Raw genomic sequence first — 21,077 nt, forward strand, 5'->3', positions numbered from 1 at the left:
CTAATTTGATCTGACTTGGAGAAGAGAGCCTGGGTTTCTCGGAGCTTTCTGGGGTGGTTCACCAGCACACAAACCCCCCCCCCTTTTCCAGCCTTGACCTGAGAAGCCTGGCAGCATTTCTTGGCGGGGTGGGTGGGATTGGGGATAGAGGTGACCTGGGGACCTTGGCCCTCTCTTTGGCCCCTTGTTCTGCCGAGCCTCTGCTGTCCAGGGAGTTGCTCCCTGAGGCTCCTCCTCTCGCTGAGATGGCTTCTCCTCCACCACGGGGCAGTGCGGACCCCCTTCTTCCCCCTGCTGTGGCTGGCAGCAGAGTGTGGTCAGCATCACTCCCGCCGCCTCCCAGCTTCTCCACCCACCTGCTCCTCCTCTGGGGGAGAACTGAGGGGCTCTCACCCTGCGGAATGGGGCTGAGGAGTCAGAAATGGCTTCCAGCAGCATTTGCCCTGCGAGTGGCCCACCCTAGACGGGGAGGCGAGGCGAGCCTGTTGTCTAGCGCGGTCCCTTGGCAAACAGTCCTGGATGACCCGTGCAGGGGACAGTGACGTCAGAAGGCCACAGGGGCTTTACTGCAGTCAGGTGACGGGTCGATGACCTCTCTGAGCCTCCGCTTCCTCATCTGTAAAATGGGGCCGTGAAGACTAAGCGAGATGGAATACTTCAAACCCCCAGCATGGCGTCTGACGTCATGGGTGTCATCGGTCTTATTCTTTGACTTCAAAATTCATTTCAGTTTTCACAGCCAAAGAGTCCAGAGCTGGCAAGAGCCCCAGTGCAGACCCTCAGTGGGGTGGGGATGGTGGGGATGGTGGTACAGCCACTGAGAACTCCCTGCCTCGGCTTGTCCCCAGCCCCCTGGGAGGCAGGTGCAGCCCTGGTCCTCGCCCTGCAGACTGAGCGACGCCAACACCCCTAATGACAATAACACCATACAGCATCTCCCAGGTGCCTTCATTCAGTAACTTACTTACCCCCCAGCAGCCCTCGGAAGGAGGCCCTGTGATCACCTTAACTGTACACGTGAGGAAACTGAGGCACAGAGTGCTTGTCCACAGCCCCCAGCCAGCACGTGGCAGATCTGGGATTTGAACCCAGGCCTCTGCACCCCCCGTGTCAGTGTCTCAGCTGAGGGAGCCGGAGCGGCGGTCACCTGACTTGGAGCTCCCCCCGGGCTGATGCTAATTTTCCCAGGAGCCAGCATGGGGTTCCAGGCGGAACAGGGGCTCGTGAGGACTATGAGATGAGCAGTTTTCAGAAAGGCCATCAGGATTACTGCCTTTGAGCGGTGTAGTGCGAGCTGCTCAGGGCCAGCCCCGAGTTTGCCGGGCAGCTCAGAGCTCCTGGGACCCTTGGCACCAGCATCACGTCCTGGAATCCTCAGAGAAATCCCGGGGCTGATACTGCTAACGTCCCCCTGTTGTGGACGGACTCACTCGGCTGCAGGGGCCAGAGTGGAGCTCGCTGAGGGCTGACCCGGGAGGGGAGGAAGCCCTTGGAGGTGGCAGTGGAGAGAGGCCTGGCCTTAGGGACCAGAACTCCGATCACCTCTTCCTCTTGCACTCACAGCCCCTGAGTTACTTTGGAGTCTGGGCCCTCCTGGCTCAGGCACTGCGCCCTGTGTCCTGCGCTGCCCCCCGCCTGAACAGAGGGCATCGGGGGGGACAGGACCCCATGCTGACCCCTGTGAGGGTGCTGTGTCCCCAAACATGCCCAGGCTGTCCCCCTCCCACGTGGTGCTGCTGCAGGAGGAACCTCCCCCCCCTCCCCAGGAGCTCATTCCTCTAATTAGGTCGCATGGGTTGTGACAGGAAATGCAAATCTGGGTCATCGCATATGCAGAAGTGCCACTGGAGTCTTAGGATGCCAGCTGGGATGTCGCCCCCCATCCTCCCCTCATCCTCGGGGAGTTTCCTCAGGGCAGCGTGGCCTTTGGGGGCACATTTCTGGGGTGGACAAGGGACTCCAGCCACTAGTGACAGTGAAAAGCCCAGTGTTTGCACAGCAGGGACCCTAGGAGATCACGTCCTCCAAATGCTTCACTGTCCCAGGGGGGAAACTGAGGCCCTGAGAGGGGAGGAGCCCTGCCCAGGGCGCCTCTCAGCAGAGCTCGGCAGGGAGTTCAGGTCTCAGCTCCCCACGGACCAGTTGTGTGACTGTGCCTCAGTTCCCTTCTTTATGATGTGGGATGAAACGCCTTGCTTTACAAGGCTGTTAGGAGGTTGCAGCCACAAAACCTGTGTAAGCAGCTAGCAGGTGACTGCCGCGTGGTGGGCGCCTACTATCCCGCGGCCGTGCCGTCAGCTTCTCGGGCATGCGCGATCCGTGCGGGTGTGAGGAAGTCGCCTTCTTCTGAGGGGGTGGGATTTCGGCTGCGCTCCGAAGGGACAGTGGCTGCATCCCAAAGGCCCACAGCACACCAGGCCGTTGGGAGCACGTTCCTTCTCCTTCGTGTCATTTGACAAACATGCCCCGAGCTCTTGCTCGGGGCAGGTCAGAGCCTCCGCTCAGGGGACACGGAGGGGACAAAGACGGGCGTGCTTTTGGAGAGGCCCATGTTTGGGGGGCAGGGTCTCAGGTGCTTGGAAGAAAGAAGCCAGCTGAATCAGGAAGCATAGACCTGGCTAGTCATGGGGTCTTGAAGGAAAAGCAGAGGAAGAATCTGAGTTGGGAGACCACCTGGTAGAGCTCAACGGGTGGAAACTCCAGAGTCCCCAGTCCCGGGTTCAGATCCCTCCCATTACTCACTGTGAGGTTTGGAGCCGGTCACTGCCTCCCCTCCGAGCCTCAGTTTCCTGAAATATGGGGATAATGGTGATGCCTACTCACCGGGTCATAGGAAGCGTTCTGCACGGTGCCCGGCACACAGTAAGTGCTCAGTAAATGCTCGCTCTTCTTACATGGGTGCTTAGTATATAGGGAGGTTAATTGCTGTTACTAAGGAACTCACTTGACAGACGCTAGTATGCAGTGGATGAGAATGTGGTCTTCCTTCTCCACCAGCCCTCCCTCCTGCTAAGCCCCCAGTAGGGAGCGGCTTCAGATCCCTCCCCAGGGTGGGTAATTATGCCTCAAGACTTCAGAGTCAAGGTTGGCCTAACCCTTACCTTGCCGAGGGAAGGAGGCAGCAGGCTGTGAGGCTCAGACTTCCATCACTCACTCCTGGCAGCGGGGTTTCCTTGGCACAGGGCTGGGTCTGCTCAGGTTCAGAAAGGCCGAGAGTGGGAGTGAGGACTAGCCGCTCAGGGCCCCTCTCTCCTGCTCCAAACCCCGCCTGTCAGTCATAAGGACCACTGAGCACCTACTGTATGTGTGGGGGGGGGGGAAGCTCAGCAATCTCACGTGATCCTTACAGCGACCCTATGAAACAGGCATGCTTCTATACCCCTCCGCCTTGCAGACAGGAAAATGGGGCAGAGTGGCTTGGGTAACTGCCCCAGATCACCAGCCAGGGACCCAGGAAATATGCGTAAGGAAATATATATAAGGATACTTATTGCAACATTATTTATAGCGACAACAGATTGGAAACAAGCTTACTGTGGCGTATAGTCTGGGGTTATTTAAATCCCTGTCAATTGACAATGCCCATCAGTTACTGAGAGAGGGAAAAGCAAGTCTCAGAGTAATGTGTTCACACAATTCTGGGTGTTTAAAAAGTACACCATCTCCATAGATGTGAATATTTACTCGACAAATGTTTATTGAGTGCCTGCCGCACACCATATTGCCGGGCGTACCTGCCGGTGGTCGGGAGACGGACAGGTAACGAAGTAAAATACAGGATTTGGAACGCTGGAAGGTAGCAGTGAAGAAGGAAGACGAGCCGGAGGTGTGGGAGGGACAGAAACGGCAAGGCTTCGAGGGACGGTCCAGGCAGAAGGCCCAGTGAGAGCAAAAGAGGTTGGTCAGGGTGGAAGGAGCAAAGTGAGCGGGAGAAAGTAATAAAGCAGCAGGATCGCAGAGGTGCGAGGAGCCTGGGTGGTCAGATCACGTGGGGTCTTAGAGGCTTCGTAGGTGGTCGTGGGGTGAGGACTTTAGTTACTGGGTTTTTAACTTTACTGAACCTTACCATGATGGCGTGTGTTTTCCCTCATCCGTGCCCATTTCACGGTTTAAACTGAACACATTCGTGTAGTAAAGACAAAGAAGGAAAACATGGAAGTTGATTAAGAACAGACATCCTGAATAGGATGTCACTCACACAGGGCTCCCCAGGCTCCTGCCAGGGCTTCTTTGGCTACAGGTTGGTATTCGGGTGAAGGAGAGTTCCAGAACGCAGCCCAATAAAAGACCTCATCTTTCACCCCCGTGCGTGCTTCCGGCCCAAGTCTGGAAGAGGCCTTTTCACATTGGGAAATTCACACTTGTCCTTCCTGCTTCAGTGGGGCCCTCAGTGTTGCTTGTCCCACCCCCACTTCCCCCAATGAACTCCGCAGATGTTTCTGTACCCATACTACACGCAAGAGCCTGTCCTCGCACTAGCACCCAGCCCGGAGGGTCCCCAGCGGCAGCGATCCCCTGCCTCGGACTGGGGGTGGGGGCTGTAACAGGAGGAGGGCCCACTTTGCCAGGCGGACGCGGGGCAGACCAGAGCCGTGGCCTCCTCCCCTCCTCCCCCACGTTCCAGGGCCCGAGTGGGCACCCCTTCCTCTCCTTCTCCCCAGGGCACGTTGCACGTGTGTTGTGGAGACGGTAAGGGGGTACCTCACCAGGCAGCTCCATCCCGGGGCAGGCCCTACTCTCCATGGTGGGTTTCAGCGTTGGCCCGTGGAGAGTCAGCGTGAAGTGTCTGGATTCCTCATGTCACCGTGAAGGGGGCTGTTTATCCAAACAAGGGCTCAGAATGGTAAGGCTGCAGATGGATGCTCAGTTTTCTCAAGTTCGAGATGGGAGCCACAGGAGGGGAAGTTGCCACATCTAATGACGACTTGCAGGGGGAGGGTTGGGGCCGGGAAGACCCAGCAGGGCCTCCCCCTTGTTGTGTGACCTTGACGGGTCACTCCCTTCACCCCTTAATTGCCCTGCTCTATTTGCTGGCTCCGACCTGGGCACAAGGGATTCAGAAGTGAGCAGAACCAGCAAGGCCCTGGCCCCGGGGAGCCTCCTTTCTGGGAGTAGGAGATAGAAACAAGCAGACTAATGAACGATCAGGTAATGAGGGATGGTGGAAACCCGTGGCCTCGGTTTCCCATCTGCAGAGTGGGGGTGTCGTGGCGTGGAGTCTCTGACGGTGAGGTTGGCAGTCCCAGTCCCTCCTTCACCTTGGAGGAGCACTGCTGGGGTTGCCAGGTTCTGGAAGGGGCCCTGGCTGCCCACATCCTGGCCCCTCACTGCATCCTGGCTGGCCACTGATGTCCTCTGTCCCCCTTCTCCAGAGGCACCCAAACACCCTGTCTTTTCGCTGCTCACTGGCCGACTTCCAGATCGAGAAGAAGATAGGCCGAGGACAGTTCAGCGAGGTGTACAAGGCCACCTGCCTGCTGGACAGGAAGACAGTGGCTCTGAAGAAGGTGCAGGTGAGCCAGCGCCCCCGTGGGGTCAGAGCCTTCTGTGTCTAAACATTGTGGCCCTGGGCCAGTTCCTGCCCCTTCCTCCTCCTCCCCTTCCTCTGCGGTCAGGACCCAGCTCTCTGGGCCGTGGGAAGGATTAGGTGGGCTCCTGATGACAAAAGCTCATGCAAGCCATAAAGGAAAAGGAAAATGAGCGTGCACTGAACACCACTGTATACTGGGTCGTGCCCTGAGAACGGTCCTGTGGGTGAGGGTGGTCACCCCATTTTTCAGATCAGGAAAGCTGCAGAGGTGTATCTATCTCACCGGGCCCACCGAACGAGCTGAGGGGGAGCTCAGACTTAGACCTGCACCCACTCACCCTGGGCCCTGCACTTGCTGGTCGCCTCTGGGCTTGAGAGCCTTTCCTGGCCTCCGTGTTCCTCCTAAACGAAGGAAGGGGCTCAAGCAGGTGAGTCATCAGCCGCAGAGTCCAGCCAGGAAGCGTTTCAGTGAGAGCCACTGGGCCCATTTGAACGGGGCTTTGCCTCAGGAAGTAGCTTTAAATCCTCCCGCAGAGCTTCCCGAGACCTCAGTTTGCTCATTTGTCCTTTAAGAATGAGATGAACAGCCTGGGCTGAGGAGGCCAGGGAGAGAGAAAGTGACGCAGACGCAGCCACGGGTGGGGAGCCAGGCAGTGGACCCGCACGATGGTTTCCTTGCTGGTCTGCAAACCGCACAGGCGGGTCCAGGTCGCTGGAGGAGAGACGGGCCCCTCCGCTGGGAACAGGCCCATTTGTCTTCCGAGGAGGGCCTCGCCTGGCTCTCTTTGTCCTGCCCTTTTTTTTTTTTTTTTTTTAAGATTTTATTTATTTATTTGACAGAGAGAGACACAGTGAGAGAGGGAACACAAGCAGGGGGAGTGGGAGAGGGAGAAGCAGGTTTCCCGCCGAGCAGGGAGCCCGATGCGGGGCTCGATCCCAGGACCCTAGGATCATGACCCGAGCCGAAGGCAGACGCTTAACGACTGAGCCACCCAGGCGCCCCTTTGTCCTGCCTTTTTGTGCCGTGATGGGTTTTGGGAGTTCCAGTCCTTGTGGCTCCCAGTGGGGGCTCTGGGAGCTGGGTTTTAACCACTCTTTCTATTTTTCCTCTCGCCCAAGATATTTGAGATGATGGACGCCAAAGCCAGGCAGGACTGCGTCAAAGAGATTGGCCTCCTGAAGGTGAGTGCCCTGGGCTGAGCAGGAGCCCCTCGCTTCCTTGAGGTGGCCTGGTCCCCAGACCGGGCCACCTCATGGCCTTCACAGGCCGTAGCCTGTTAGATTCAGAAACAACAGCCTTTTGAGGGTAGTGGCTCATTTGTTTTCTCATGGTTGGATGGGCGTGGACCCCACCTCACGTCTGCCCAGCCCTCATGGCACCCCCAGGCTGCCTGTCCTGGCCCCACATTGGTTGTGTTTATGGACGGCAGTGCCTGGCACCAAAGTCCTTCCCCTGAGGGCACCAAGTTGCTGCCACCCAGGAGATGCTCCACTCATCTGGGTGACTCAGCAAGGCCAGCCTGGGACGCTGGAGAGGATGCACAGCCAGGTGTGCGGCCCAGGTTCCTGGTGCCCAAGGGACCTGGGTTGTCATCCTGTTGGGCTCTTCCCAGGCCTCCCCAGAGAGGAGGCACACTGGAGGGGCTTGTACAAAGGACAGACCTACCAGGGCACCTTGGGGTGGGGGATGGTCTTTCCTTCCCCCTCCCTGCCAGCTTCCTCATGGGTTTCCCCACAGTCAGAGACAATAGAACTTTCTGGACTAGATTCAGCCCCAGCCTAGGGCTGCTCCCTCCTGGAGATCCCTCCCTGTTCCCCAGGCTTGGGATTCTGCCTGGGGTCTCAGAGGTGATGGAGGAGGAGGAATGGTATGGGTTTCGGAGGCCCAGGAGCTTGAGTTCAAATCCTCATGTCTTCATTTACAAGCTGTGTGACCTTAAGCAAGTGACTGAGCCTCCCGGAGCCTCCGTTTGCCCATCTGCTTGGTGGTGAGAGTACCTGCCGCACGGGATATGGGCAGTCAGAGAAGATTAAATCGTATCTGAAGAGATGAAATAGTACCTGGCCCAGTAGAGCGCGCAGCAGGCACTCACTCGGTGTTCGCCCTCTCCGTGAGACGGAGGGCTGGCTCCGCAGCTTCCCGCACAGTGAGGCTGCTGGTGGCGAGGACACGGACCCCTACCGCAGGATTCCAGATTAGCGGTTTGCACTGCGGGGTCCGCCCTGGGCTCTCAGGCCCGGTCCCCTCCGAGGCAGTGAGGAGCAGGCCAGCAGCCCGGTCTGGGGGGCTGTGGGAGTGAGGCTGGCCGACCCGGGCCCAGGGAGTGCCGGAGAAGCCCCACAGAGGCCAGGGTCCCGTCCCAGAATCTGGAAGGCCGACAGGAGCCTGCTGCAGGGGTCCTGATGGTGTGCAGTTAGGCCTCGGACGCCACACTCAGGAGGTGGGACTTGAACGTGGGAACAACAGGGGAGCCCCTGAAGGGGCTGAGAGCAGGGGGCATGGGGCCCCATGTGACTCGTGAGCACTTGCTGGGAGGGGACCCTGGCCACGAGGGCTCGCAGGGAGGATTATCGGGAAGTGTCCTCAACTCTATCATAGGTCCAAAAATTCCCTTCAAATAACATTTTTAAAACTTTACGTGATGGTCAACTTTGGGCCCCAGGTGTGATCTCAGGACTCCGATTACCCAGCCCTGGGGACTGGCTGTCCCAGTCACCCACCCTCTCTCCCCTTTGGTGGCCAGGAACCGCACGTGTGCCAATCACGGTGGGGAAGGAATGATGTGTGCGCACGTTCTGAGCCAGCTTGTTCCGGGTCTCTGGGCTCCAGTGAAGGGGGCCAGGCTTGGTGTGACCTGGGCCTGCCGCGGGGGACAGGGGGGCTCTGTCCCTTCCTCGGGCTGCCGTGTAGCCACGTGCCGTTGACCATGGCTTGAGAGGTGGGCACACTCCTCACTCTCTAGCTGTGTGGCGTGGGCCAGCTATTGACCGCTCGGGACCTCCCATTTCCTCGTCCATAAAAGGGGGTGATGATGTCAGTGCTGACCTCAGCTGTCGGGGGAATTCGTGAGAAGTTGGGTTGGAAGGGCTCAGTGTCGCTCGCATCTGGCGTGTGGCACGTGCTCGTCACGGGCAGCCCTTGTCATCACGGTTATAACATCTGCCGCTCGACGCCAGCCCTTACCCAGCTCCCCAACCTGCCCACGGGAGGTCAGCAGGATGTTCCCCGGGCACGAGGTGTTTCCGGCAAAACAAAGGGAAACACAGTTCTCGGAGGGGTCACGAGGCGACACCGTTTCACACCATTCATGCCAGGACCCGAACCCCAAAACCTCCCAGTGCAGAGGCCACCAGACGTGGGGCAGGGAGGTGGGCCCTATCGGAAGACAGGCAGAGATCATGTATTCGCATGGTCAGCGCAGCCGGGAGCACCCCTGAGCCCTGGACTCAAGGATGCAGTCAGCAGGGGAAACACATCCTGGACAGACTGCTGTAGCAGGTCCCAGAGGGGCCACAGGTGGGACAGAGATTCGAAGAGGGAACCTGAGCCCATTACCGTCACCTCTGCCTTCCTTCCCTCCGGCCATCGTCCAGCCCTCGGCAGCCACCACCACCGTCAGGCCTGGCCTGGAGCTGCGGGGACAGCCCCACTCTGTGGAGCTCTGGATTGTGGGAGAGAGGGATGGGTGTGGATCGTGGGGACACAGGAGAGCGAGAGGCTGGCCGATGCCGCCAGGGGAAGCTGCACTGGAGATGAATCTAGAGGTGTGGCTTCCCTGAACCCCAGATACATGAAGCCAAAGCAGCCACCCCTCCCCCACTCGCAAACCGCAGACCCCAACCACTCCGCATCTTTGGAGCACTTCTTACATTTTGGCCCAAGTGTGTCCACTCTAAGACACACCTGAGGGGCACCTGGGTGGCTCAGTTGGTTAAGCGTCTGACTCTTGGTCTCAGCTCAGGTTGTGATCTCAGGATTGTGAGATCGAACCCTGCATGGGGCTCTGTGCTTGAGATTCTCTCTCCCTCTCCCTCTGCCCCTCCTGTTTGTGCGTGTGCACGCTCCCTCTCTCTCTCTTGCTCAAATAAACAAATCTTAAAAAAAAAGACACACCTGGGCCCACCAACAGACTACAGGCTGATAAGGGGACTATGGGTGGACAGCAGTCTGTGGTTACTAGACCAGGTTCTGGGCCCAGCCCGGTCCCAGAGTCAACCCCTTCCCTCGCCAGGCTTTGGGGATTTCCCCCAGCTGACCTTTTGGCCTCCATCTGTGCCTTTGTACCCTGGCCAGATATTCGAGGGAGCCTTTGCTTCACCTCTCCTCCTCAGAATTGCCGTTAAGAGCAGGGAGAGAAGCCTCCCCTTCTTCTCCCCAGGAGCCCGCACCTGGCGGGAACAGCCCCCTTGACTGAAGCTTTAATTCCCACCCAAACCCCCTCCAATTTTTCCAAGTCATCTGCAAAACAGTGATGCCCAGCCTGCTGGTGACCTTGGCCGGTCTCTGGGAGCACCCCCTGAGAAGGGTGTGAGATTTCCCGGGGAAGTCATGAGGTGAGGTCCAGGGAGTGGGGTGAAAGGAGGGGGAGGACTTGTGTTTATAACAACAACAATGCTGATACTTCATAACGTGCATTCACGATTGTAAAGCATCTTCAGCTTTATGAAGTGCCGGCATTCCATTTGCTTCGATATCTTGTTGTAAATGAAAAAAACATCTGGGGGCGCCTGGGTGGCTCAGTCGTTGGGCGTCTGCCTTCGGCTCAGGTCATGATCCCGGGATCGAGCCCCGCATCGGGCTCCCTGCTCCGCAGGAAGCCTGCTTCTCCCTCTCCCACTCCCCCTGCTTGTGTTCCTGCTCTCGCTGTCTCTCTGTCAAATAAATAAATAAAATCTTTAAAAAAATAAAAAATAAAAATAAAACATCTGGAACGTGATGTGTGCTGAGGGCAGCTGGTGTGATGGGCAGTGTTAAGCTCCAGGGAGACGTCAAAACAAAATCTGGGCTAGGTGATTTTTTGACAAAGGCACCAAAACAATTCAGCGGATGAAAGAAAGACTTTCAATTCCAGGTGCTGGGAACACTGGACGTCCAAGTGGACGGAAGTGAGCCTTGACCCCTACCTCACACTGAACATAAAGGTGTATTTGAAATGGATCATAGACCTAAATGTAGAAGCTGAAACTAGAATTACAACGTTTGCTGGGCAGCCCAGCAGGACAGCCCTTCGAGATGGGCTGGTGCTGGCTGGCGGCGGGGAGGGGCGGGCTGGCGGTGGAAGCCGGTGAACCCACACCGAGAGCAGGGGCCTGAGGACTCGGGCAGGTAGGGTGGAGCTGAAGGAGACACATGGCCAGTGACAGGCCATCTGTGGCTCCTGGGGGTCTGATTGAGGGGTGCCTGCCATCCAGAGCTGGCTGGGGGAAAAGAATAAATGGGGGATGGCATAGCCATGTGATCTCTGCCAGGGTTCCCCCCTCATTTTAGAATCCAAAGACGGGCATAGGTTGGCACAGCATAAACACACGTCCCCTTCACAGCAACCTAGAGGCCTTCTAGACAGTGTGCACTAGAGTGGCCTCTGCTTGTCGGCTGACGGGCGCCCCTGTGGACTTGGCCGACCAAGCTCTGGCAGAATGTTTTGAGTCCGGGCTTCGGCGCGGAGCAGAGCACTCAGGGTGGCTCTCGTGCCAGGAATGCTTGGGGTCTTTCCAGATTTCACAAGGGTGTGTCAAATTGAGGGTGGGGAGGAAGAAGGGAGATGGACACACTGGGGAGCACCAGCTGCAGGCCTGCTGAGCACAGCGCCGGAGCGGTGGGGGCCCAGCCCTACCCTGGAGGGTCGCGGGTGGTGAGGGAGAGGAGGAGCAGGGTCCTGTCCCATGGAGTCGCAGCTCAGGGCAGTCTCCACGTTAGACATTTCAGCGGTCTTGGCCCATCCAGTCCTCACTACTGCCCTTCAGCACATTACGCCCATTGTACAGATGAGGACACAGACTCAGAGATGCAGAAGGGCCTTCCCGGTGTGGCCCAGACCTGCCTGACTCCCAGGTGACACAGCCCTCTGCAGTATGAGCCCCGCTAACAGGGGCCAGCTGGGAGCCAGCACGGCGCAGGCGCGGGGCTGAACTGTCCCTCACTGGTTCTGCCTCCCTGTCTTTCCCTTTGGACAGCAACTGAACCATCCCAACATCATCAAGTATTTGGACTCGTTTATTGAGGACAACGAGCTGAACATTGTACTGGAGCTGGCCGACGCGGGGGATCTCTCGCAGATGATCAAGGTGAGTGTGCCTGGCAGGCAGGCCAGGTCTGGGGGGGTGCGAGGATCCAGGGAGCCCAGGGTCAGGCAGCCCCTCAGCCTGGCGAGTGCCCCCTCGAGCTCCATGCCCATTTTCTGGGAGAGGTCCAGCCATGGACAGAAAGCACCCCTCTGGCGTCCCCAGCGCCCCAGCCTGCCCACAGTCTGTCACTTGTGCCTCACAGAAGGAACGGGGACAGAACCCTGTGTTAGGTCAGAACCCCAGCTCACAGAATCTGGGAAAATGTGTTGTGCGTCCAACTTCCCAAAGGAAAAACTGAGCCCAGAAAAGCTAGGAGACTTACCCAAGGATACCCAGTAACCTGGGGGACAGAGCCATGTCTGTGTGGCCCAGCTCTGTTTCCCGGCCTGGGACCCTCCAGACATCGGCAACCCGAAAGATCTCCCTGGGGCCCCTCCAGCACTTGAGGGATCCCTTCATTCCCATGTAATGGCCAAGACCGGACGTCTCTGAGAGGCTGAGTGACTCCCCCGTACTGCTCAGCCCCCAGTGCCCCTCCTCCTGGGGCCCAGGACCAGGCCCCCACTGTGAGTCTGGACTCAGGAACCATCAAGCTCCACTGATGGAGCACTTCCTCTGAGCCACAACCATGTTGAGCACACATATCATTCACTAAGTGCACACTGTCCTCAGATAGCAAAGCTCAGAGAGGTTTATTCACCAGCCTGAGGCTGCACAGCCTCTGTGTGGACCCCTAAGCCCAAGACCCTGCTCCCCTGCTGGCTTGACCAGTCCGCATGCTGGCCGTTGTGGGCCCCCACTGCCTCCCTCCCCCAGCCCAGTCTGTCTGCTTCTGAGCGAGGCCAGCTACGCTGGAGCCCCCACCTTGCTCCCAGCAACACTTGCAAACAGGGCCAGACATGGATTCTCCGTCTTTTCCACCAGGCGCTGGGGATTGAGCAATTGCTCCGCGCTTGCTCTTCTGAAATTTGGCTCCTAGGAATTGGGGCGTCGTTGGGAAGCGGCATTACTTGAGCTGTTATCACCTGCTTTTATATTTTCGTTGACATATTAATGTGTTTGCAGGGATGTTAATCTCCACACAGATCCCTGGTGGGAACAGATGTGCTCTATCATGTCTCAGTTCCTCCTTCTCCCCCAACCCCCACCGCCATTCTCCTTCCTGTTGTTCTCCTGCCGAACATGCACGCGTCCCACACGCTCTGTGCGCCAGCCCCCGTGCTGAGACCTCAGGGTGGGTGCTGCCCGCAGGGAGCTCGCCTTCTAACAGGAGGGCAGACCCATAAATGGACAGTCACAAGCCAGTGTGAGCGAGCCAAGCTCAGGGCCTCTGGGAGCCCGGGAAGGCTCCCTGGAGGAGGTGACACCTGAGCTGAGCCCTACAAGGAGAGAGCAGCAGTCTAGGGGCAGAACAGCTTGTGCAAGAGCCCAGTGGGATGAACAGTCCAGGGTCCACAAGGCCCTGGTCGAGGTGGAGGCAAGGGTTGAGGGGAGAGGCGAGGTAGTCAGGTCACCCAGGGCCTCACCATCCAGCCCCAGGATTTGAGACCTTGCCCTAAGGTCGGCAAGGAGCTTCCTAGGACTCACGGTGGGGAGTAGGCATGGTCAGCACTGCGTTCTAGAAGAAAGGCTAGATGCTCCGTGGAGGAGGGATGGGGGCTGGGGACGGAGGCAGTGCACAGGAGGTGGAGGGGAGACAGAGGAAGGGCCCTGGAGTGTGGCCCATGGCGAGGGTGCTGCCCCCTAAAGCCCCTGCAGACCCCAGACTCCTTGCAGCCTCTCAGTCCACAGAGTGGGGACTGGGGTTAAACAGTGGGGTGTAGGGGAAACTGGGCAAATCAAACCCCTTGTCCACAAAGCTCTGCTTCCATCTCTGTCCTGGGGATGCACTGGGGACTGTGGGAGCCGCGGGGCTGGGTGCAGGCTCCTTCCAGGGAAAAGAGAGGAGGGAGACACATGAGTGGCCAGCACCTTGTGCCTGGCCTGGGGTGCGGTGCCCCCTCTGTGCACTTCCCTGGCCTCCTCGGGGCCCACATCAGCCCAGGGCTCAAGTCGGTCGCTCACCCACGGGGTTTCTGGGGCAGATCCTGGCTTCCTGGCCCCATCTCAGGAGCCCTGTTCTCCTGGCATGGTGCCCCCGCGCCCACGGTCATGGGGCCCTTGCCCCTTCCTGCCTCCTCCTCTTCCCTCTGCTGCAGCTCTAGGTCCTTCACCTGCAGGGCCTGGCTGGGTGCTGCCCCCAGCAAGCGGGAGAGGCAAGGCAGGGCAGAAGAGAGACCCTTGGTCTGCAGTCACACCCCTGCTCGACCCTCCTCCCTTGGGCCGGTCCCTATGCCTCAGTTTCCCCATCTGTAATACACTTACCCAATGCCTGGGGCTTGGTAGGAGCTCAGCTTCCCTGGCCTTCCTAACTCTCCAGCTGCCTCTGGGCTTGAGGGGGATATGGGGGCCTTGCTAGGGCCCCGGCTGCCTCTGCACCATGGTCACCCCGCTGGGCTAGCCTGGAGGCTGCTGAGCAGTAGACCCTGCGTCCCAGGGGCCTGCCGCCTCAGGCCAACTAGTGCCACCACCGCCACGGTGCCAGCGTCATTTATGATGGACAGTGGAGCTGAGAGTTGCCGCCACCCCAAAACCCACCAGAGACCCCGCGCCTTCCCGCTAAATGTCACATGGCGCTTACAGGACGTGACATTTAGAAAATCACCATTCACAGCCGAGCTTAAAAGCAGTAATGAGGATTAACCAACATCACAGCGTAAATAACACTCACTGCAGCCCAGCCCACCACGGAGGCCTGGGGTGGCGGCGGGGAGCGGGGAGGGGGGTCCCGTGCTAGCGGTCTGGGCTGTAGCCTCGCTCATCCGTGAGGTCCCTCTCCCAGGATGGAGCCTCGGGAGAGCCTCCTGGGGCTTTCCTGCCAGGCCACGGGCTTCCAGCTAGGACTGTCCCGTTGTCGGAGGTGCCCGGATCCGGTCCCAGCTCTGGCGCTCCGGCGGGGTGACCTTGGGCAAGTTCCCGAACCTCTCTAAGCTCAGTCGCTCATCTGGTGGTTACTGGTGTCATTCGAAGTTAATTAGGGTTAAGAGCTTGGCCTTTGTAGGCGGAAGGCCCAGGGTTGTTCCGGCTGTGACTGCCCCTTACCGGCTCCTGAGTGGCCCTTGGTTTCCTCATCTGTAAGATGGGTGCCGTCACCCTGCTAAGGGCCCAGCAAGGTGGCTGCACGTGGCCGGCGCTCGGCACGTTACCCCAGGTCCTGTGTTCCACTCCACACTCTCTTCCCCAGGCCAGGCGTGCGTCCTGGGTCAGCCCCGGTCTTCCGTGCACAGAGTGGCTGCCCGGACCAGTGGGCCCACAGCTTCGCCTCTGGCTGCTTTGGAAACGATGGTTGTTCTGAGGCAGAAGCCTCTGGACAACAACCTGGTCCTCAGGTTCCCGGCCTCGGGCCCGGCGCACAGGAGACTCCCCGGAAGGGACGTGGACGATGATCTGTTCTTGGTTCGCTCCTTCCAGGGCCTTTGGTTACTTACAGCGCACTCAGTGCAGCTTGGGTGGTTTTGGGGGTTTGGTTTGGTTTGGTTTTCTGGAGCATCAAATATGTTTTTTTGGGCAATGAAGTCGATTAATGGCCTGTCGAAACTGGGGGTCCAGTGAAGAATGTCAAGCCATTTCCTCGGGGTCCCTGCTGCCTTTGTGAACGATCGCATGCCCTGAGATTTGCTGGTTCCCAGGGACGGGGCGCCTTCGACTTCACCCCCGGGCATCGGGTGCCCGCGGTGTGGGCCAGACTGGGGCTCGGGGCACAGCCGTGGGAAGAGACGGGTGTGTGTCCAGAAAATGCCCGAACAAGTGTGATCGCGAGCAGCCTTCAGGGTGTAGTCCGCAGAGCCATCCAGGACACGCACTCAGGGCCCGGCCTGCCCCAGCCTCCGGGAGGTCAGCGCGGGGCCGGGGGCAGACGGGGGACCGTGGAGGGCAGTTTGGGCTGAAGCACAGATGGGAACACGGCCCCCTTTGTCCTAAACTTACTGTTGGTTCAGCAGCCCACCCACCCACCCTGTGCCGGGTGCTGGCTACCACTGGGGACAGGACAGGGGCCCTGCCCTGCGGCCCGTCACCCAGGCCTGTGTGTCTTCCCCCCGCCAGTACTTTAAGAAGCAGAAGCGGCTCATCCCCGAGAGGACAGTGTGGAAGTACTTTGCCCAGCTGTGCAGTGCCGTGGAACACATGCACTCGCGCCGAGTGATGCACCGAGGTACGTGCCGGGCCCTCCCCGGGCTGCGGGGCCCGGAGCCAGCGGGAGGCCAGGCGCCCCTGGGGCCTGGGATGCCACGTTGCCTCTGCTCTCTCTGGCTCTGGGGACATCCACGAGGACGTCATACCACATCGTGTTACCCAGCCAGGTGGCTGTCATGCATCTTGCCCGTCCTGAGGGGCGTCAGTGAGTCCAGGTCAGGGCCTCACACACGTGCCCGCTCTCGGATACCCTGAGGACCGGCACGGTGCTCAGTGCTGCCTGTCCCGTCCCGCCCCCCCGACATCCTAGCCCCACACCAACTGCCTTCTCCTACCTCGGCAGACATCAAGCCCGCCAACGTGTTCATCACGGCCACGGGTGTCGTGAAGCTTGGTGACCTTGGCCTGGGACGCTTCTTCAGCTCCGAGACCACCGCAGCCCACTCCCTAGGTAAGGAGGCCTGTCAAGACGTCCCAGCAGCTGCTGGAGGTCCTGGGTGACCGCGTGGGGAGATGCGGACATTCTCCGCACAGAGCCTTTGGTTCGTTAATGCAGGAAAATGCCTTCCTGAGTCCCAGACTTTATTTACCTCTTCACGATAGTGACCCAGAGGGGGTAAACTGAGGCCCTGAGAAGCGTTGGATGGGGCTCCGCTGCATCCTCACACTGCTCCACGCCCCTTCCAGAAAGGATGGCGGAGCCCATTTTGTGCAGCTCTGTTGTCGTACAAGGCGGCTGTCTGTCTTTCTCGTTGCCGTGTCATGTTCCCCCGCATGGGACTCGGTCCGCTTCTCCTGGTGGGGGACATTGGAGCTATTTCAAGTTTTTGGCTTTTAAACAGGCAGTTTTGAAGCTGCAGGGACGAGGTTCTCACCCAGTAGGAGGGGACAGAGGGCAGGGCACGCAGGGGCGCACAGGGGTGCTGCGGGTGGGGGGGGGCCTAAGTGCCCGAGCTTGGCGGGCTGGCACCGTTCAGGAGCCCCCGAGGGCTGGACTTGGGAACACACTTGAGCAGGTGTGGGTTTCGGGTTACCTGAAGCGATGCCCAGTTCAGAATCCATACACCGGGTACGTGACTGGGTGTGACTCATAGAATGGTGGAGAATGAGGAGTTTGCATTTGATTAGAATACAGAAACCAGCAGAGCCCCCAGGGGTACGTGGAAGTAGGGTCCCCCGTGCGTGACAGCAGGGCATATCAGCATTTAACCAGGGCCGGGTGGGAAGGACTCAGATATGACAGGGGCGTCCTGCTTCCCCCACCGGCCCGTTCCCGGCTCTCTGACCGCCTCGCTCGGAAACCACTCCACCCTCCGCGGCCCCAGCCCACGGGTCCCCCGTGCTCTCCCCGAGTACCTGCAGCATGCCGTAAGTACCAACAGCCACTTCTGGTGACAGCGAAGGTGCTTTCTGGAAGACACACTTTCCTGGTGGACTCTGTCACTGTTCGTACAGGTCCCGAGGGCTTGGAGGCTCTCGGGGTGAAGCACGCAATCAGGAGAAATGCGCTAACTGGGAATCGACGGCTCTGAGCCGCTTGCTGGAGTGAGCGAGTGTGCACGCGTGTGCCTGAGTGCATGTGCGAGAGTGTGCGCACACCAGTGTGCATGTGTCTGAGTGTGGGGGGCGGGGTTTGAAAGGACGCGCAGGACCCACCCTCCCCCGAGCTGACGACACTGTACTCACACCTCCAGTAGCCGCGAGGGTCCGTTGGATCCTTTGTGCAAACGAGGAATCTGGAACCCGGGGAGCTCGAGTGATACACGTGAGTTACGTAGTGGCAGAGCCAGAACTCGAACCCGGGCCTCTCCTCCGGAGCCCAGACTTCTCCAGAAGACGGCGGCTGGGCCTTGGAGGGTGGTGCTGGCTCTCCCTCCGCAGCCCCCAGCTGGCCGTGCCGCGAGGAAGCCTTGGCTTCCCCGGTCCCCTCAGACCCTTCCTTAGGAAAATCAAAGTGTTTCAGTGAGTTTGGGACGGTGTACCGCTCTGGTTTAAGGGCTTCAAAAGGTCAGAAATTCAAGGGCAACTGTCAAAGAGAAGAGTTCAAGCCACTGGCTCCGTCCCCTGTCAGTCAGGCCCCTCCACCAAGGAGGCTGCGGCGCTCGTCAGAGCCGGTTAGGATCACAGCATCAGGAACGGGCAGAAATACGGGCTCGTCCGACAGGGTGAGTTGATCGACTTGGACTGGTGCACTTATTATATTAATGAGAAGGAATTGGAACTTGGGAAAAGGCTGCTCGCTAGGCCGGGCTCTTCCCGAGGCCTCCGAGCAGCGGCCGGGCTGAGTGATGGATGGAAGGAGCCCTCCTGGGGGGCCTTGTGCCCGTGTCCAGGAGACGCCCCGAGCTGACACAGCGATGCCCTGCGCCCAGGACCGGCTCTCAGGCCCGCGGGCCGGGCTCCACCACAGGCACAGGGCAGAGCTGAAACCCAGGACCCGAGTCCCCCAGACGCAGGAGGAAAGGCCCCCTCTCCACTGTGAGGGTCTGCAGTCTCCTGCACACATTTGGTCGGGCAAGAGATTGAACTAATTGCCATTGTATTGTGACTCCGTAAGGACTCGGGCTCAGGGCTCCTTTGCCCCTGTGCGTGGCCATGAATTATGCATCCACCGCATCTGCGCACCTACTATGTGGGGATGCTGTGGGGACAGCCACGTTGCCCCGGCAACCACCTCCTCTCCTGTGGCCAAGGCCGCTGACCCCCCGCCCCCCGCAAGGTTTATGCAAATCCCATCCCCTCCTGCCTCTCCCTCCCCCAGCCACCTCCCTGCCTCTGTATTTGCTAACACGCGGCTGGCATGAAAGGGCATTAGTCATGCCATGGCCGGGCTGACAGGTGCGGTACCCAGCGGTGGCAGAGCGGCTGCCTCGGTGTCAGGAATAGGAGCCGTAATTAGAGCTCGGAACAGAATGAGCGTCAGACGAATTACCAGGCAGCAGATCATATTTGTCAGGAAGGATTGCATACATAAAAATTAAGTGACAGTACACGCCGGCGTAATGAAAGAAAAATGAAAGATTTGCCTATACACAGCTCACAAGCTACAAGCAAGTGTCTCGCTCCGAGCAATGGCAGCAGCTGCAAGACAAATGGTAGGGCTGGGAGAGCAGGCCCTGCTTGTTCGGGAGCAGAGGCAGGGCGGCCGCAGGCTGGGCTCAGGGGTGGGCAGTGCCGGGCCTCACCCCGCCTCTCAGGGGCTGGGGAACAGGTCCGATCGGGGGCAGCCCCTGTCGGGTACAGTGGTCAGAGCACGCTGGCTTCCCCAGGCTGTCAGCCCCTGGCCTGACCACGGGGCATAGCTTCCTTCCTTCTCCCTTCCTGAGCCAACCGCCCCTGCCCTGGGCTGGGCGCTAGGGATGAGATTATGCAGCCTTCCCTGCTTTCAGGAGGCCCCCAGACTGGTCGGGGGACAGGGACAGTCAGTCCCAGGGTGGCCTGGTAAAGGGGTGGGCAGAACTGTCTCCCGAGGGCCCACTGTGTACACGCGAGGTGCTGGGCTCCCCATCTCTAAACTGTGCCCTGCCGAGCCCGGGAACCGCTGGGGGCCTGGGGCTGCGTTTGCCCCTCCCAGGGCTGCCCTTGACTTTGGTTTTCTGTGGTCACTGATCTCACCAAAGAGGTGACTTGGCAAAGAAGACAAGGCTTAAAGGATGTTGGGAAAACATTTTGCTTTTTAAAAAGTCATCCCAACAAGGTTTCTTTTCTTTTCTTTTTTTTTTTTTTTAAGATTTTATTTATTTATTTGACAGAGAGAGACACAGCGAGAGAGGGAACACAAGCAGGGGGAGTGGGAGAGGGAGAAGTAGGCTTCCCACCGAGCAGGGAGCCCGACGTGGGGCTCAATCCCAGGACCCTGGGATAATGACCTGAGCCAAAGGCAGACTCTTAACGGCTGAACCACCCAGGCGCCCCTCCAACAAGGTTTCTGATCTCCATTTGACAGATGAGGACGCTGAGGCTCAGAGGGAGAGATTCCACATCCCCGTGGTCACCTGGCTGGCAGGGACGAGAGCCCCCTGGGGTGTCCACTCCCCTCCGGGCACAGTCACAGCGTGCTGGGAGGTGGGCTTGGGTCCTGATGAGCTCACTGGGGGCCCAGCCATTCAGGGGGGACGGGGAGCCCATCTACCCTCCCAGCAGGGGCCGCCTGGGACTTGGGGGCTTGTCCTGGGCAGCAGGGAAGGATGGAGCCTCCTGGGAGTGTGCCCACGCTCGGCACTGGGTGGGCCCTGGGGAACATTTGCTGAGTGGGCACACGGTCCTCACCGCCAAGCGCCCCAGGGGATCCATCAGTGGGGGCACAGAGCGCCATGCAGATGTGTTCCCTGGGCCTACGCCTGCCCATCCCAGAGGCCCAGGACGCTGGGGAATCTTTGGCCCAGAAAACCTGCTTTAGCAGGTAGATCCAGGTTCTGAACGCTGACCTGGTGGAGGTCCTGGGTGGTCGCACCTGGCTGGCGAGGGGCACTTGGCTTGTCTGCCACACTCATGGCATTTTTAGGGCACAAACTGTTCCTAGGTGAGCTGACGCCAGAGAGGGAAGGAGAGGGTCTCCAGGGGCCAGCACAGGAAGAATGGACCCTGGCTAGGAAACAAACCACAGCTCACCTGTGTGTCCACTCATCCACTTAGCAGGACTCGTGCCAGGCCCCAGGCCGCTCCCCAGGAAGGCCCCTGCTTTCTGGAACTTACAGTCTGGGGGGAGAATCCATTCAGAGTTTTCAGTGCCAGCCTAGCACAGTTCTAAGAATCACGTCGCAGGTACTCTGGCGACTAGAGCTGCAGCCTCCCTGGGGGTGGGGATCACCCCAGTCACTTAACAGAGGAGGAAGCCCCAGGTGCTGCGAGATGAGCACCTTTGCCGTGCGAGGCCCTGCAGGACGCTCCAGCCAGAGCCACGAGGCGGTGAGGGGCATGGCCATGCACCTTCCCATCCAAGACCCCCCGCCCCCGGGCCTTCTTGGGAGAGACACTGATACGTGCATAACGGGGTGCTGCACAAAGCTGGAGCGTTGTGTGACCCGAT

General features: G+C 59.3%; 1 protein-coding gene across 1 annotated transcript in view; it reads left to right on the top strand.

Annotated features, from left to right (window-relative positions):
• Window positions 1-21,077, top strand: part of NEK6 (NIMA related kinase 6) — an 83,685-nt gene that overhangs the window by 44,140 nt on the left and 18,468 nt on the right. Inside the window, exons 3-7 of the mRNA XM_081803581.1 lie at window positions 5,373-5,513; window positions 6,650-6,712; window positions 11,705-11,815; window positions 15,959-16,067; window positions 16,392-16,499. Of these exons, the coding sequence (XP_081659707.1) occupies window positions 5,373-5,513; window positions 6,650-6,712; window positions 11,705-11,815; window positions 15,959-16,067; window positions 16,392-16,499 (532 nt within the window). The remainder of the gene's footprint in view (window positions 1-5,372; window positions 5,514-6,649; window positions 6,713-11,704; window positions 11,816-15,958; window positions 16,068-16,391; window positions 16,500-21,077) is intronic.

This window comes from Leptonychotes weddellii, chromosome 14 (genome assembly GCF_054177405.1).
Source record: "Leptonychotes weddellii isolate Sample4059 chromosome 14, ASM5417740v2, whole genome shotgun sequence".
Classification (NCBI taxonomy): domain Eukaryota; kingdom Metazoa; phylum Chordata; class Mammalia; order Carnivora; family Phocidae; genus Leptonychotes; species Leptonychotes weddellii.